An 18,023-nucleotide genomic window follows, 5' to 3' on the forward strand; every position below is an offset into this window, starting at 1 on the left:
TATCCATATTTGATAAATCTTCAAGTTTGGAGTATGAAAATTTAGAGAAACCCTAATCCGAGAAGCTCACATCGTGAGCAGCAAGCTCTCACATCATGAGCTGCGATTACAAGTTTTATTATTTATGAATTTTTCAATCATTCTCCTTTCATTCAATTTCAAACAAGCATTTATAGAAAATATGAACCTAGGGTGAGTGTAATCATGAACCATGACTTTGATACCACTGTTAGGTTTTCTACGTATCAAATACACTTTAAATTAGGTAATGGAAAAATCGAAACTATGATATACCTAAGTGTACATGCAACCTATGGATCTATGGTTTCATACTATTACATCTACCCTATAAAAACCAAAAATACAAAGGAAGAATCACATACATCTTTTTTTGCCAAAGACCTTTGCGCTTGAGCTCTCGTGCATGCCATCTTGTTTGGATGATCAGGACTCAAACCATAATTCATCTTTTGGTTCACATCCAATGAACTTATAAGATTAGAATAAAAAATAACTAGGAGGGGATAAACTATAAGGAGAGTTCTTCCACAGGGAGGGAGAAAGAAGTGGCGAAAAATCAAGCCAAGAATGAGCAAGGAGGAATGAATCCCTAAGGCCCTATTTATAGTCGTGGATACCTCTTAATGTTTTATCCTCAATCCTATGTGTGATAGGATAGCCCTATGAACGAAATTTCCCTTATTCTAAGGGAATTTTCGTCCACCACCCTTCTTTCTAGGGTTTTGGAACATTCCTGATTAATCAACTATTGGTTAATTTATATCCAACCCTTCTATTAATTAAACTGTTAATTAATTCCCAAAATGTTTTCCAATTAGTTTCTAATTAATTATTAAACCATAATAATTAATAAAATAATTCCTACTTTATTCTTTTACTAAATTTGAGTCTTGAGGGCAACCCAAGAGGGCCCTTCTATTATTAGAAATATTAACAATAGTTAATAAGCGTGGACACTCTTTCCAACAACCACATCTCCTCTATTTTATGAATCAACTTCTGATCTGCTTGATTTCATTACTACAAGCCATGCTACTGGAGTATAAAAAAGGGTTGTTGTCATACCTTAGATCGCAAATCTAGACCCTAGATGTAAAAGATTTATTGTCTCGGTTAGCCGCCAACCGGAAAAGAGAAAAAGAAGGAGGAGCGCTTATGATCTAGGATACTAAGTTTGGTGTTTGATCTAGATAGGATTTTGGGTGGTTGTTTAGGAATTGTGAGAATGAGGGAGACGGTGGCGGACGATGGTGTCTTCAATGGTTGCAAAGCACCAATGGTGTGGTGGTGGTCGAATGAATTGGGTTTTTTGGGCCTTTTTTTTGCTCTTATTTTGAATTGCATAATGATGAGAATGTGACCGAACCTTGGAAAGAATATCCAGGTTGTGGGCTTTTTCATTCTTTCTTCACCATTTTAGTTGTTTTTGTTAATTGCTTTTCATAGTAAGCAACTAGTCAGGGATTTTTGTTTGAGCATTCCGTTTGTCTTTTGCTTATAGAACTTTATGGATTTTGGTACTTTGTGCTCTGGAGTTAGGTTAGGGTGTTCATGTACCAAAAACGTTTAAAGGTAATATAATGTAACGGTCGTAGATCCGGGCTAGTCAGTTTAGAGACGATAAGCATCAAAAATGACTTTTTGATGGAAGATTATTTAGAAGGATTAATCTTAACTAAGTTATAGTATATGTTACAAGGATTCCGTACATATAAAGAACGCCGAAATCCGAGTTATAACGAAGAAGTTATGACCTGTCGAAGTTTCGCGAAAGAACCGGCACGACACAGCGCGACGTAAATAGTGAATTTACGCTAGAGCGATATTTATCCAAAACAATCTAAATGAGAATTGAATATCTCATCAATAGTAGTGCAACGACGGAAAGACAGACGAAAATGGACGTCTGACGAAGGAGTTATGAGTTTACAACGGAGTTTTCATGTCCCGGCCTACTAAAAATAATATAAAAATAATATAATAAAAATAAATTCAAAATGAGCCGACGAAGTCTAAATGAAAGTTGTAGATATTGTTTTTACCTATGCGTCGATATAAAGAACGTCGAAAACGGAGTTTGTATGCGAAAGTTATGAATTTCTGAAGTTCAGGGCGCGAAACCCCAAAACTATCAGATACCACGACGTGGCAAGCAGCGCCACGACGTGGCAAGTCTTCTGACACCTCCTGGAGTCCCATAGGCGCAACTTGCGATGATGCATGTAGTGACGATCAAGCCCATGACATGGAAATAGTGCCCACGACGTGGAAAATGAGAAATTTGCCCTATAAATAGATTTGAAGGGCCAGCCGTTTAGGGTTGCTCCATCTCTTTTCTCCCACTCCCGATACACCCTCTAAGCCCTATTTTAACCCCCCGAAGCCCCGATATCAACCCTGAGACCCAAAGCAAGTTCCAAAGCCCGAAGATCCCGAGAAGAAAAGAGTTTCCGAACCAAAGCTCTGTCCGCGAGAAACCCAGTGTGTGAAGATATCCCGGTTTCACCGAAGAGTTACTACTCTTAGAGCCGTAGTGTTGTCCGACCATCTTCTGATCAAGTGAGTGTATAGTCACTTTCATAACATGATTTTAATACAAAGTATTGTTTGAATCTATTAAGTATATGTTTTGGGTGAGTATGTGATCACTTTCTTCTAACAAATATATAAAAGTATTAGCCATGAAATACGTGCTATGTGTTATATATTATTTGTCTATTTGAGATGGGCTTGGAATTGATGTTTTTATACGGATGTTAAATGATTTAAATTGTATATGTAATTTATATCTACAAATATGTTAGGTAGAACATGGGTAGATGAAATAGTTGATGTGTGTTGAAATAATGTGATAAGAGATAGGTGATGATATAATGGTGATGATAATTAGGTGATGATAGATAGGTGATGAATTACGAGTCCAGGCGATGTTGTGGCTACATATTCATGCGATGATAGTCTAATCCTTATTATGAATTACGAGTCCAGGCGATGTTGTGGCTGTGTATTCATGCGATGATAATCTAACCCTTATTATGAATTACGAGTCCAGGCGATGTTGTGGCTGCGTATTCATGCGATGATATTCTAATCCTTATTATGAATTACGAGTCCAGGTGATGTTGGGGCTGCATATTCATGTGATGATAGTCTGACTCTTATTATGATTTACGAGTCCAAGCGATGTTGTGGCTGCGAAATCATGCGATGACAACCTAACCCTTACTAGACTCATATTGAGGGAGTGATCCCCGAATTAGTATTGTCTATGCAATGTAGGCGATGATCCTTAGGAAAAGTTCTTAGGAACAAACATATAAGGAAATAAGATGTAAGGAGATGGCAGGTAAACATGATACAGGAGGTGACCCTTAGGATAATATCTCTAGGGAAGATTAAACAAAGATAATGGAGATGGGTAATTGGGTTGATTGTTTGATGATTAAATATAATAATTATATTATTGTGGGTTGAAAACCCTATACGCTCACCAGGCTCCCAAGCCTGACCCACTCAGTTTTCTTTGCATTACAGGTAATGGCACAATGGTATAAGTTGGTGGATTTGACGAGAGAATTTTGATTATAGATCAGTAGTTATAAATAACCGTTGTAAGGTCTATTTTATATTGTTTATGCTTTTGGTCTGTATTGAACATGACATCCCGAGATTTTGTTATATAATGAAAATACATTCTTTAAAGAAATGCTTTGATAAATTCTTATCATGTTTTGTTTTGGGAACAAATTCCGCAACTATTTCTATAAAAGATTACTTTAATTTTAAAAACAAAGCATAAAACAATCGGTCTTTTCTGGCCTTGAAATTGGGGATGTCACATATAATCTCTTCCTCTATTTTTTTGTTCTTTCTATCTTGCGTACATTTTGCACAATATGGATTGAATTGATTCTGTTTAGTATGAGGAAAATAATTAGTAGAACAGAAATAGAGAAACCAAGGAGCAGCAAGTACACACAGAGTACTGCAAGTGGGGGTTTGATTTACTATGTAACAATAGATCTGTAGATGGTTCTTATTGTATGACATGTTCTTATATACCAATGTTGTCCCTACATATATCCTTATTTTCATTTATTTCTTCATTTATTCAAAATATTATAATAATAGAAGGATATGACATTAGTTTTAAGTTCCGTATGTAGATGTTTTTATTGACTTTATATGGATTTACATTTTACTATTGGATTTCAATACAGGCGAGTCATTATAGTTCAAATACGCATGCCAACAGGGGATACTAGTGAGTTGGTATATATGTACCTTATTTTGTTTTTATTGGTTATATTTCTTGCATATTTCATTATTTTCCTTGATATAATTGTTTTTTCTTTGAACTATTGTTCATTGTTTAGTGGTTTGTGGGGGAACTATCATGAAAATCATGCTAGGGATCAATGTGGCACTTAGTGGTTACCTAGTAGATGAATTCAAAAGCAAAATAAAATGAGATCTATTTTGGGTAATAACTTATTTTGGTTCTTAATTGAGAAGCGATTAGGGATTGCCAGAGAATGATATAATAGTAATTAACATATTGTTATATAATTACATTTTTAATTATATTTTTTCAAGAAAAATGGTCTGCTAAAGAGCAATCAAGTAAATGAAATGGAGAGGGTACCTTTGGGTTTGACCTTTATATGAACTCCGGATTACATATTACTAAATAGCGGTTAAGGCGAAGACAACCTTCTGAGAGTATTACCTAATAAATTTGTTCTTTATTATCAATTTTGTAGTAGTGACACTAGTATAGGTCATTGGAGTATTACGGTGAAGAATGGGAAAGCTTTAAATTGAATCTCTATTAAAACTTCCCTCAAGATACAAAATATAAAAAGAAAGAAGTATACACAATCAAATTGTATCTAATGTGAAACCAACAAAAAAGAACATCAAGATGTTGAACCTAGGAATTGTCAAACTCATCAAAATTCTTGCAACATGTCAATGCTCAATGACACATCAACGTCTTAAAATCTCAAGAAAAAAGTAATAACACGACAAAACCATCTGTTTATGTCAATGCTTGATTGCTTTTAAGTTTTTCCTTCATTGATTCCATATAATGATGTGCCTTAGTCATTTACATGTTATAACTTGATAACTTCTTGCATCATATCTGCCTTCTCTTTGTGAAATCATTCTATCTCAGCTTCCATTTGAATTGTTGTTCACTTGTTTGTTACCCCATGAGATGAGACTCAGATGAGACTGATTAAACTTCCACCTTCAAACGTTCTCCAAAAGCTACCTCTTTGGAAAATCGAATAATATAAGAATTGTTCATGTGCAAACCCCCACCTATCCCAATAAGCCTTGGCAAATCCCTGAATCACAAACCAGTAAAAAAGAAAACGTGCAAGAAATTAAACAACACCAAAAACCATAGAAACCATGTACATTATTATTTTTTGCTCACAAGAACTGTGCCAAAACATCAATGAATACCATCTTCCTTAACATGAAAAATAAAAAGATCTATAAAAGAAAAAAAAATGGATAATGAGTTGATTACCTGATTCTTAGTTAGAGACATGAAGATGAAATATGATCAATGCTATAGACCGGTGCGAGAGAAGAGGCGGGTCAAGAGCACAATAGCTTATTAAAAATGTCATACAAATATTGTCTAATCTAACAACTTGATATTATATACAGTGGTGAATCTAGAACAAAAAATCACATGATTCCCAAATCAAGTGAAGCCAATAAAAAAATAAATAAACACTTGTGGGGGGTCGGGTACTTTAAAAAAATTTGGACCAGCCATTTCAATTGTACGGTTTAATGAAAACTAGTTGATTATTAGTAGATTTGATAAAACAGCCAACGAGGAGTGAGGGTCTTAAAAATCTGAGCTTTTTTTATTAGATCTATTTATTTATTTATTTATATTGATATTATGAGAGTTCCGATTAAGAGTAGTTGACTTTTTGTTATCAATCCCGTAATTTAAAATAACAAATTGCCCTAGCAACTTATTTTTTCTCCTCTTAAAAAAAGTTTTAAAGACATTTAAAAAAAAACAAAGTCAAGGTAGATGGATCATCTATTTTTTCTAATGTAGTTCCTAATTTTTTTTGCTATATATTCTAAATGAAATTGAAAATTTAGGTAGATCCTAAGACCTACCTTTAACCATAAAGCATCTCCAATCAAAGTTTTTTTTTTTTTTTTAATTTATTACGATTCATTCATTAATATTGAACACTTATAGTTATTGGAGTATCTAATTTTTTTGTTTATTTTTATTGACCACTCAATATATATTGAGTGGTCAATATAGTTTAATCCTCTATACATTCAACCCTCTCATTTTCTCCTCATATTTTATTTTACCCTTTAAGTATATTTTAGTTTTTAATTTTTTTACTTACTACTAGTTAATTAATTCTATCAAACATTTAATGATATATTATTTATGAAATATAAATTTATAATAATAATAATATTTATTAAAATAGTTTGTATTAAAATATAATGTGTGTTTAAAAATGACTAACTAAATGGAGGAGATTATATAGAATATTTTATATAGATAAAAATAGATTAGTTAAAATTAAAGAAAAAATTATTGAGAGAGGTTAACCATTGGAAATGCCATATAATTAGAGGTAAAGGAAATGGTCGTAGTAGATACGCCCTACGCCCATGATTATATAAATACAAAATAATAAACACAACAAACATTTTAAATTTGAAACAGTTAAACAACATCCACATTACAAACAGAGATCCAAATATTCATTGCTAAGCATATATTCAAGAACTAGTTGCATTCCGACAGGATCTATGTGGCTTCTCTTCCTCTCTTCATCTTGGCAACTCTCACCGTGACTGCAACGTATATCGTGTCCACAATTTCCTCAGCAAACATGAAAAGCTTCTGTCTCCAGTGCTTCTTGAACAACAAAACTCCAATAACTCCCCAAAACCCTGCTGCAAACCCACTCATGATGTCCATGTAAAACCACCATACCTTGATCGACTCCTCAGCTGCTTTATGTTTCTTCTTGAGAACTGTTGTTTGGTCTTGATGATGTGAGCAATTGTTTGGCAATGGAGGTCCACACAGATCTCTGTTCCCAACATATATTGATGGATCATCAATTAGGGTCTGCAACTGATGGTCTGTTGGAATTCTTCCCGACAAGTTGTTGTGTGACAGATTCAAATGGCTCAAAAAATTCAAAGCTGCCATGCTTGGAGGGATCATCCCCGTCAACTCGTTTCCAGATAAATCAAGAGATTCTAACTTTGTCATGTTTCCAATGTTTTCTGGAATATTCCCACTGAGATGATTATTTGACAAATTGAGACCCACCAACATAGAAAGTGTAGTTATCTCCACAGGTATTTCTCCTACAAGTTTATTGCTTGAGAGATCTATGTTAAAAAATATATCCAAAATTGTTGTATATTCACGTTCAACACCTTTCATGACCTGAATCACATTCTCATTAGAATCAGCAAAGCCATTATAAATCAGATTTCCTGGACCTTTAACCATCCCATTCAACTTTCCTAGGCAATGAGGGATGAATCCCATTAAGTTGTTGTGCGCAACATCCAAAATTTGAAGCCCCAACATTTTGCACAAAGATTTAGGAATTTCTCCAGAGAAATTGTTCCTGTGTAACCTTAAAACACCCAAATTTGTCAGTTTCTCTCCAATCCACTTGGGTATACTTCCGAACAATTCATTATCACCCACATCTAAAACTGTTAAATCTCGTAGATTCCCCAACTCTCGAAGAAGCTCACCAAAAAATTTATTGTCATTCAATTTTAACCATCGCAATGATGAAAGATTAAGACCTATATAGCTCGGAATGGCACCTGAAAGCAAATTCGAGCTAAACATCATGGTATTCAACAGTTTCAGATTCTCAAGACACTTGGGAAATTTCCCTGTTAACCTATTTCTGGAAAGATCAAGAAAATCCAAATCTGTCCTTCTGCACAATGACCTTGGAATCGACTCATTGAAAATGTTATTTGCCAGTAATAGTGTCGCTCCACCGCCAATCACACGAACAGTTCCCCGGTTAGGAAGGTTTGCCAAAGATCCGCTGAGTTTGTTGTGAGAGAGATCTAAGAAATGAATGACAGGCATCTTCCGCAACCATGAGGGCAAAGGCCCCGAAATTGTAGCATTTGACAACACCAACGCCCGAAGTTTCCTTTGGTTTCGAAGCCACTGTGGAAATCCATTTGGAATGTTGCAAGAACTGAGATCAAGATCTTCCAATTGGAATGGAGGTATCCACTCATGTGAAAAATTGAATGTCAATTTATTAGAAGAAGCATCCAAGCTCTTCAACATCAAAAGGTTACTGAAATGGGCTTCAGAAACTACTCCTTGTAAGGAATTGTTTGAGATATGTAGGGAACGGAGTTTGGCAAGTTGCCCGATTGAAACCGGAATGGTCCCATTTAACAAATTTGAAAAAACATCTAATTCTTCTAAATATCTTAATCTTCCTAGAGATGCTGGGATGGGGCCCGATAACTTGTTGTTAGATAGATCTAACATTTTTAAATATGTTACTCTTCCTAGAGATGCTGGGATGGGGCCCGATAACAAGTTATTACATAGATCTAACATTTTTAAATATCTTAGTCTTCCTAGAGTTTTGGGCATTGGACCTGTCAAACTGCTGTATGATATCCTTAAGTCTCTTAAATTGGTTAGTCTTCCAAGTGCTTCTGAAATCGTACCATTCAAAGACCAACTTAAATCCAATGACTCTAAAGCGTATCGGGAGCATTCCGAAACGTTTTGCAGCGAGTCACTCATTTCTATTTCAAAAGGATTGTTCGAAGCAATCAAGTGTTTCAGGTGGCACCGTCTCCAGATTCCAAGATGCTCAATATTCTTAAACGGGTTATAAGAAAGATCAAGCTTTAGAAGGTTAGGCATAATAGGAACCCAAGAATGCAGCATGTTTCCTGAGAGATCAAGGACTCTTAAGGAACTCATGTTTGTGAAAAAAGATGGAATTATGCCTTCAATTGAATTTGAGCTTAGATCCAGGTATCGGATGTGAGAAAGTGTACTGATATTAAGATGAGAGGAAGATAGAAAAGTGTTATCAAGCTCACAACCTGACAAATGCAGCTCTGATAAAGAAGGGAGCATGTTTATCAAGTTTACAAAGTTAAATGACAAACTAAGATTAGAGCCTGAAAGATCAAGGTAGCTGAGCTGTTTGAAAGATCCAATGAACTCAGGGATCCGACTTCCATGGAAATAAAACCCACTCAAGTCCAGGTATTTGAGATGCTTCAACTCTGCAAGAGAAGAGTTCACCTCATTAAGAAACAAATGGCATGGACCACCCCAGTAGTATCGTCCAAGTTTAAGGCTTTCAACTGTTCCTGTGAGATTGTCGCATTGGATTCCTTTCCACTGGCAACAGTCATGGCCCACCCATGATGACAAAATTCCAATCTCAGCTCTAACGCTCCCTTTGAAATTGAGAAGAGCAAGTCGCTCTTGTTCAGAACAAACAACACTGGTATTTCCTACACCCAAACAAGTATATTTTATTCCAACCAAAAAAATACTTATAAAAATGAGATGGAGCCCCAAACCTCTTGGATTCCTCATTATGAACCCTAACACAATTTAATTTGGAAGAAAGTGGAAGTGGAAAGTTTGTTTTTTATGATGTAGTGATGGGGTGTTACGATGATGCAAGTAGTTGATTTATAAAGGTATAAATGAATAGCAACCTATAGGACAGCCGTGGAAGACTTGGAAGTCAATGGACATTTCTAATCCATAAAGTCTAGTTGTGTGGTCCCTATGGAAAATGTACTTGTACTTGGTTGTCTTGGCCACAATTCATTAATAAGAATATGAATGTGAGAAAAAAACCAAATTTTCAGAAACAAAGATTTAGATTTTCGAGAAATAAAAAATAATTTATAATTTCTTACAAATTATAGTTATAGATTATGAAGTATATTTTGATGATTAATGATTTTTCAAAACTAACTACGACAAAATATGTTCTTTTTAATATCTAACTTAGCAAGGTTTATATGTCAAGCATAATAAAAGATGACTTCTGTAACTTTGATTTCAAAACTTCAGCTTATCTTTTAAGAAATGTACTTTTGTTAAATGCATTACGTTTTTATTAGGCATGACAAATTTCGAACCACGTACTTGGACATGGGTTTCAAATTATTTTCATATGGTCTAAAACCTTAAAAGATGGTCGAATAGAGTCAAACGGATTGAAACTTGCCCAAGGTTTAATCCAATGCTTAAAAGAGTTATTTCAAGAATACGGTCATTTTTCACAACATAAGAGGTGTATTTAGTTTAATTATAGACCTCATATATCCAAGCAGCCCCCAAAGTTGTTTTATGTTATTTTATAATTTATTAAAGTCATTGTGTTTGTTAAATTACAAGGTTCAGGCAAAACGTGGTATTCACTTGAGTACAGTACTGTGTGTGTATTGAGAATTATGACCTAAAGAAAAAAAATATATAATGAAACAAAGAGCAAGATTAGTGATGAAACAATATATAAATAAAATAAACACATAATTAAGAAAGGAGATGGGCCAAGGAAAAATGTCAAAAGCACAATTTAAAAACATGGAAAGCATCATAACCCAAGAGATATTGACTACAAAAGAGGTTTTTAAATGTTTCCTGGGTTACACCAACATAAATATAATCAGGAATAAATGCACGAAATAACATAGGAAAGTGATTCGTACACATCAGTATACAACATTTTTTTTATGCTTAATAGAGTTTTACAATACAACATTTTAAAACATAAATTGTTATGTATTAAGAATTTTTGTTGGGTACAAATCAGCTCCCAATAACATATGTTCGTTTATTTGTGTTTTATGCATAGCATCTCACTTTCATTTGTTCTGCTACAACACTGTATTTAAAAAAAAAAAGTCTTGTTACAGCATTCTACGTTAAAAAATGTACCGATTTGTAGTAATGTACTTCAAAATTAATTCTTACTAGGTAGCTCTCTACAATTGTCACATATAATTTGCAAATTAACCTTGTTGATCTATTGTAATATAACCGACTTACGAAAGCTTTTGAACAAAAAGAATGCTGAAAGGCATCCCAATAAATGCTTATGATATTATTCAGACACTCATTAAAGGTTTACCAAATTTACACTTATTATAAATGAATAAAACTATTGATGCATGCTAAAACTCATAGCTGTAATGTTATTCATTTTAGTTGCTACTAGTGCGATCTCTAATGTGCATAAGACGCAATATTTGTGCTGATATTTACAAAAGGTTGATTACATGAAAAGAACTGTGACATGGAAACCAAATGATAACTAAAATCCACAAACTTGTATTTTTTGTTCTTGGGCTGTTTTTCTTTTCCTCTTAATCAATACAAGTGCTTTTTGGCTATTCCCCAAGAAATACATAAATGTATAATGTATTTGGCTACAATCTACTTATTGTCATGGAACACTTGGTAGTCAATGGATACATCCAAGGCTGTTTTTCATTTTCTCTATGGATCAATACAAGTGGTTTCTGGCCAAGTCTATTTTTCATGTCCGAAGCAAAGTGTATTTGAAAATAAATCTATAAACAATGAATTGAATATAATATAGTATTTGGCAAGATTACTAGCCAATTAGAAGTCACTACACAAGACTTGAAAGTCAATGGACAATATGTTTGTAGCCACAAATCGGTATGCTCTGGATCTTATCTGGATTCTGTACTATGTTTCTTTTTCTATGCCCCAAGGCAAACACAGATGTATTTTGCTACAAATTTTCACACAAGGAATTTGAGTCAACAAAGTAAACCCCAAATAACAAGGACACGAGAAAATAGTGTCATGATTGATGCACCAAGAATCTTCCATATGGAATTTTCCATGCAAATTCTCCTTACAATATATATTCCTATTTTGTTTTTATTCCATGAAAAAACAAAACTACTATCAGGATTGGATCAGTCTAATTATCAATTCTTATTCTAAGTTACACTCCTAACTCCTAAGCCCATATCCATAACCGATATTTTGTAATTTTTACATATGTACGTAAAATGATGGATCTGTCACAAAAACACAAAAACAAAAACAATGTCCTTGATCAATGCCATAAATCATGAAGATTTTCATGATGGATACTTTCATTTAAAGTATTTCCACGTTAGCACTTAACCCTCAACTTTCATTTACCCTCACTTGGTTTTCTATGTCACTTCATGAAATTAATGTTTTGTTTGACAGACTATCTGAAAACTAGCCGTTGAAAATTGATGTTTAGAAATGTATATGACATAAAAAGCATTTAAAAATCTTACGTGTTTTGCAATCTCATATTTTGTATTGTATTGTATCATATTTGTTCTTTAAGCTTTTAAAGTAACATCTTTTATCAACATATTTTGTAAATTAATTATAAATTTATATATAAAATAAAATTGTGAATCAATATTTAATAAATTCTTATATCAAATGATCTTTTAATACATATTGTTTGTTAAAGCCATGATGGAGAATAATGTTATTTATGGTGATATTTGATAATTAATGAGATAAATCTGTATTCATGTGTATTTGTTGTGAATAGTCTATATGTTTTAAACAATGAAATAATAAAAAATATATATCTTGTGGTAATGAGTAAGAACTAAATAAGTAATCATTAAGAACGATTAAATAAAGCTTTAACAAAAAAAGAATTTTTAATAACAACCATTTTATATTTTTCAATAGATATACATGGGGAATAATTTTTTTTTTTTGTGATGAGTAAAATACAAATTTGATCCATTTGGTATGACAAACAAGTATCTTTTATTTCAACCAAAAAAATACTTATAAAAATGAGATGGAGCCCCAAACCTCTCGGATTCCTCATTATGAACCCTAACACAATTTAATTTGGAAGAAAGTGGAAGTGGAAAGTTTGTTTTTTATGATGTAGTGATGGGGTGTTACGATGATGCAAGTAATTGATTTATAAAGGTATAAATGAAGAGCAACCTATAGGACAGCCGTGGAAGACTTGGAAGTCAATGGACATTTCTAATCCATAAAGTCTATTTGTGTGGTCCCTATGGAAAATGTACTTGTACTTGGTTGTCTTGGCCACAACTCATTAATAAGAATATGAATGTGAGAAAAAAAAACCAAATTTTCAGAAACAAATATTTAGATTTTCGAGAAATCAAAGATAATTTATAATTTCTTACAAATTATAGTTATAGATTACCAACTATATTTTGATGATCAATGATTTTTCAAAACTAACTACGACAAGATAAGTTCTTTTTAATATCTGACTTAGCAAGGTTTATATGTCAAGCATAATAAAAGATGACTTCTGTAACTTTGATTTCGAAACTTCACCTTATCTTTTAAGAAATGTACTTCTGTTAAATGCATTACGTTTTTATTAGGCATGACAATTTCGAACCAGGTACTTAGACATGGGTTTCAAATTATTTTCATATGGTCTAAAACCTTAAAAGAGGTGTCAAATAGAGTCAAACGCATTGAAACTTGCCCAAGGTGTAACCCAATGCTTAAAAGATTTATTTCAAGAATACGGTCATTTATTCACAAACATACGAGGTGTATTTAGTTTAATTATAGACCTGACCTAAAGAAAAAATATAATGAAACAAAGAGCAAGATTAGTGATGAAACAATATATAAATAAATTAAACACATAAGTAAGAAAGGAGATGGGCCAAGGAAAAAAGTCATAAAAGCACAATTTAAAAACATGGAAAGCATCATAAACCAAGAGATATTGAATACAAAAGAGCTTTTTAAATGTTTCCTGGGTTACCCCAACATAAATATAACAAGGAATAAATGCACGAAATAACATATCTTCGTTTATTTGTGTTTTATACATAGCATCTCACGTTCATTTGTTCTGCTACAAACACTATTTTTTTTTTTAAAAAAAAAAAGTCTTGTTACAGCATTTTATGTTGAAAAATGTAAGGAATTATAGCATTGTACTTAAAAATTAATTCTTACTAGGTAGCTTTCTACAATGTTTGGATACAATATGCAAATTAAACTTGTTGATCTATTGTAATATAACCGACTTAGGAAAAAATTTTAACAAAAAGAATGCTGAAAGGCATTCCAATAAATGCTTATGATATTATTCAGACACTCATTAAAGGTACTGATTTTGGATTCTTTACCAAATTTACACTTATTATATATGAACAAAACTATTGATGCATGCTAAAACTCATAGCTTTAATGTTGTTATTCTTTTTAGTTGCAACTAGTGCGATCTCTAATGTGTTTAAGATGCATGCAATATTTGTGTTAATATTTACGAAATGTTGATTACATGAAAAGAACTGTCGTTTTCTGTCAAAAATAACACTTGATATCATGAACCCTTTTAGTCTTATATTCACAGCAGTCATGGAGGACATGGAAACCAAATGATAAATAAACTCCACAAACTTGTATTTTTTGTTCTTGGGCTGTTTTTCTTTTTCTCTTAATCAATATAAGTGGTTTTTGGCTATTCCCCATGAAATACGTAAATGTATAATGTATTTGGCTACAATCTACTTATTGCCATGCAGGGCCGGCTCTATGTAGAGGATTTTTAAGGTAGCGCTTAGGGCCTCAAATTCTAAGGGGCCCCGTATTCTTCAAAGTCCAAAGGTTTAGTCCATTAAAAAATCTAATCCGGTAACCACAAAATAAATGAAGCAGAAGAATAAATCAATGATCGCTGCAATCATGAAACTGAAACGACTTTGCATTCTTCTACTGATTCTGATTTCTGTGAAATATTCATCTCATCCGTTTTCGATTTCCGAGTATAGTAAAGGCCAAAGGGCCCCAAATTTTTGGCTCGCTTAGAGCCCCCAAAATGATTGAGCCGCCCATGTTGCCATGGAACACTTGGTAGTCAATGGATACATCCAAGGCTATTTTTCATTTTCTCTATGGATCAATATAAGTGGTTTCTGGCCAAGTCTATTTTCCATGGCAGAAGCAAGTGTATTTGAAAATAAATCTATAAAAAAATGAATTGAATATAATATAGTATTTGGCAAGATTACTAGTCAATTTGAAGTCACTACACAAGACTTGAAAGTCAATGGACAATGTGTTTGTAGCCACAAATTGGTATGCTCTGGATCTGATCTGGATTATGTACCATGTTTATTTTTTCTATGCCCCAAGGTACACACAAATATATTTGGCTACAACTTTTCACACAAGGAATTTGAGTCAACAAAGCAAACCCCAAAAAACAAGGACACGAGAAAATTGTGTCATGATTGATGCACCATGAATTTTCCATGCAATTTCTCCTTACAATATATATTCCTATTTTGTAATTATTCCATGAAAAACAAAAGGGAAAATGACACAAATGCCCTATAAACTTTCTAAGATTGGTCCATTTAGTCCCTAAACTATTTTTGTGGCTTTATGAAGGAACGAAGTCATATTTGTCGGGTCGATTACATCCTTTTGCAGAAAATGAAGGGGTAACCTGGTTACCCCTTTGCCACGTACACATTTGTTTGACCAGTTTTCTTTTAAACCACATAAACCCAGTATTATTCATCTTCTTCCCCAACTTTTTCTCCATTCACATCCATCCGGGTCTCCTTATGTTGCACACCTCCTTTTATCTCCTTTCCGAATCTGATGCACATCTACTTTTTGTTGGAGTCAATAAAAAGTCTTAAAAATCTTACAATCAAATCGAAAAAGTAAGTTAGCCATATGATAAATGAATTGCAAGAGCAAAAGAATCTTTATGGATAATATTGAATCACAATCACATGTGAAACAAACTCATGCGATGAAACAAGAAAGAAAGCAAATCCCTATCTGAAACCTCTTAAACTGCCACTAACGAGACAAACTTTAAAAAGGCATAGACTTTTACACCCTACAAAAGGAAAAGGCAGTAAAAAAATGTTCTAAACTGACAATCCTCCTTTCAAGATTCGCATTTTAAAAACCCAATTTTGGTCGAAGACGAACTATCAGAACTGTTGGTGTTGAACTCGGAAAGCATGCTCTGACCCTAAACAAATAGATCAGGAGGCTTGTAATGAACATTATTAAACAGTTGCAAAATCTAATATTCACCCATCACCATTTCAAGCTGCTCAAGCTTCTTGGCTACATCTGCCATATCCATTAACCTCACCTTGTAACCCAACACCTCTAGAAACTCATCCATTCCACTGGAATCCGACAACGACCGATGCAAATGTTTAGCCTTTCCAATTCCAACCGCCATTGAAGATGACGATGATGGCTTTGCTTCTTACGCTCACGATCCATTTTCATGTTTGATTAAATTTGTAGATTAATCAGAAGTCCCTCCGTGATTGTTTACGTTAATTTAAAGTGTGCTCAAATTAAATGGAAATCAATTTTCAGAAAGTCAAAATATGATTTTGACTTTTACATGGAAAATAGCTTATGTGTCCACTGAAACCGGCTAAAACAGGTTAGAGGGACTAAAAAAACAGGTTGCTTCCAACCTTATGACCCTGTAAAGAAACAAAATAACTTTAGTGACTGAATCGGTCAATCCTAGAAACATTATTGGGCATTTATGTCATATTATTTTATACAAAAATACAAACATAAATAATGTAGTTTAACTGGTTTAGGTAGCGTTTGAGACATAAAACAGAACAGAACAAAACATATATTTTTAGATAGCGTTTGGCAATGATGGGACAGGAACAAAAGCAATTATTGACCAAGTCAAATAGGAATATTTGGTTAAATTTTAGTCCCACCCAAACAAATGAAACATAGTGGAACAAAAGACATTTTGACAAATATATCCACACTTTTATTCTCACGTTTCTTTTTTTACTTATTAACCGTCCACTTTTCTTTTTCGTAAACGCCATTATTGCCATTAATGTTCTACATCTTACTAATTACGTTTTTACTTTTCTTTTGAGTTTATAATTTATGAACAATGTTAACATATATCGCATGACTTAATTTTCAATACAATTATTTAATAACCTTGTGAATCTTTTTTGTGTGCTTATGATGTAATATCTTCGTGATATATATATATATATATATATATATATATATATATATATATATATATATATATATATATATATATATATATATATATATATATATATATATATATAATTCAGTCAGTTTAATGCCATATTTTGTCCCATCATCGTGTCACCAAACGCATAACAGATAATTTAACCAATGTTGTCCAATTCAATTCAGTTCAGTCTCGTTCAGTCCAGTCCAGTACTGTTCAGTTCAATCCTATACACCAAACGCTGCAAGACTTGACTATGTGCGGCTGCTAACCTTAGTGATGAGGGTTCAACTCATTCTTTTCCTCCTTTTTAAAAGTTAGCTTATTTGTTTTCAAGTTTTAGTTTCGCCCCTTTAGCTTTAGTAGTTAGTTTTGCTTAGGGAACTAGTTTTCAATATATATATATATATATATATATATATATATATATATATATATATATATATATATATATATATATATATATATATATATATATATATATATATATATATATATATAACCTCTAAAATTTTATAATTTTGCATTTGACCCAATTTAATTAATTTAATTTATATTTTAATTTTTCTTACGACAATCCATTATTCTTAAATTTGTTTTGTTATATATATATATATATATATATATATATATATATATATATATATATATATATATATATATATACATGCACACACACAACACTAGGTTATAATTATGGGAATCACGATTACAAAAAAAATTAATAATTACTAATAAATTAATTTAAATAAAATTTTAAAATATATACAATGGTTATATAAAATTATAATCGTTGATTTAAATGAATATATGAAATTTATGTTGAAGATAAAGGTGGAAGAGCTTTTTTATGTAATTTGGAGAATGAACATAATGACACTTGGC

The 18,023-nt window shown here is 32.7% G+C and overlaps 1 protein-coding gene across 1 annotated transcript; it reads right to left on the reverse strand.

Moving 5' to 3' along the window:
- Positions 1-6,838: 6,838 nt before the first annotated feature.
- On the reverse strand, positions 6,839-16,343 carry LOC111911312 (receptor-like protein EIX1). Its single transcript, XM_023907103.1, has 2 exons — positions 16,190-16,343; positions 6,839-9,576 (listed from the first exon to the last, which is right to left on the reverse strand). The coding sequence occupies exons 1-2, from the start codon at positions 16,341-16,343 to the stop codon at positions 6,839-6,841; spliced, it is 2,892 nt and encodes a 963-aa protein (XP_023762871.1).
- Between the last annotated feature and the right edge of the window lie 1,680 nt (positions 16,344-18,023).

The sequence above is a fragment of the Lactuca sativa genome, chromosome 8 (genome assembly GCF_002870075.4).
Source record: "Lactuca sativa cultivar Salinas chromosome 8, Lsat_Salinas_v11, whole genome shotgun sequence".
NCBI classification, from domain to species: domain Eukaryota; kingdom Viridiplantae; phylum Streptophyta; class Magnoliopsida; order Asterales; family Asteraceae; genus Lactuca; species Lactuca sativa.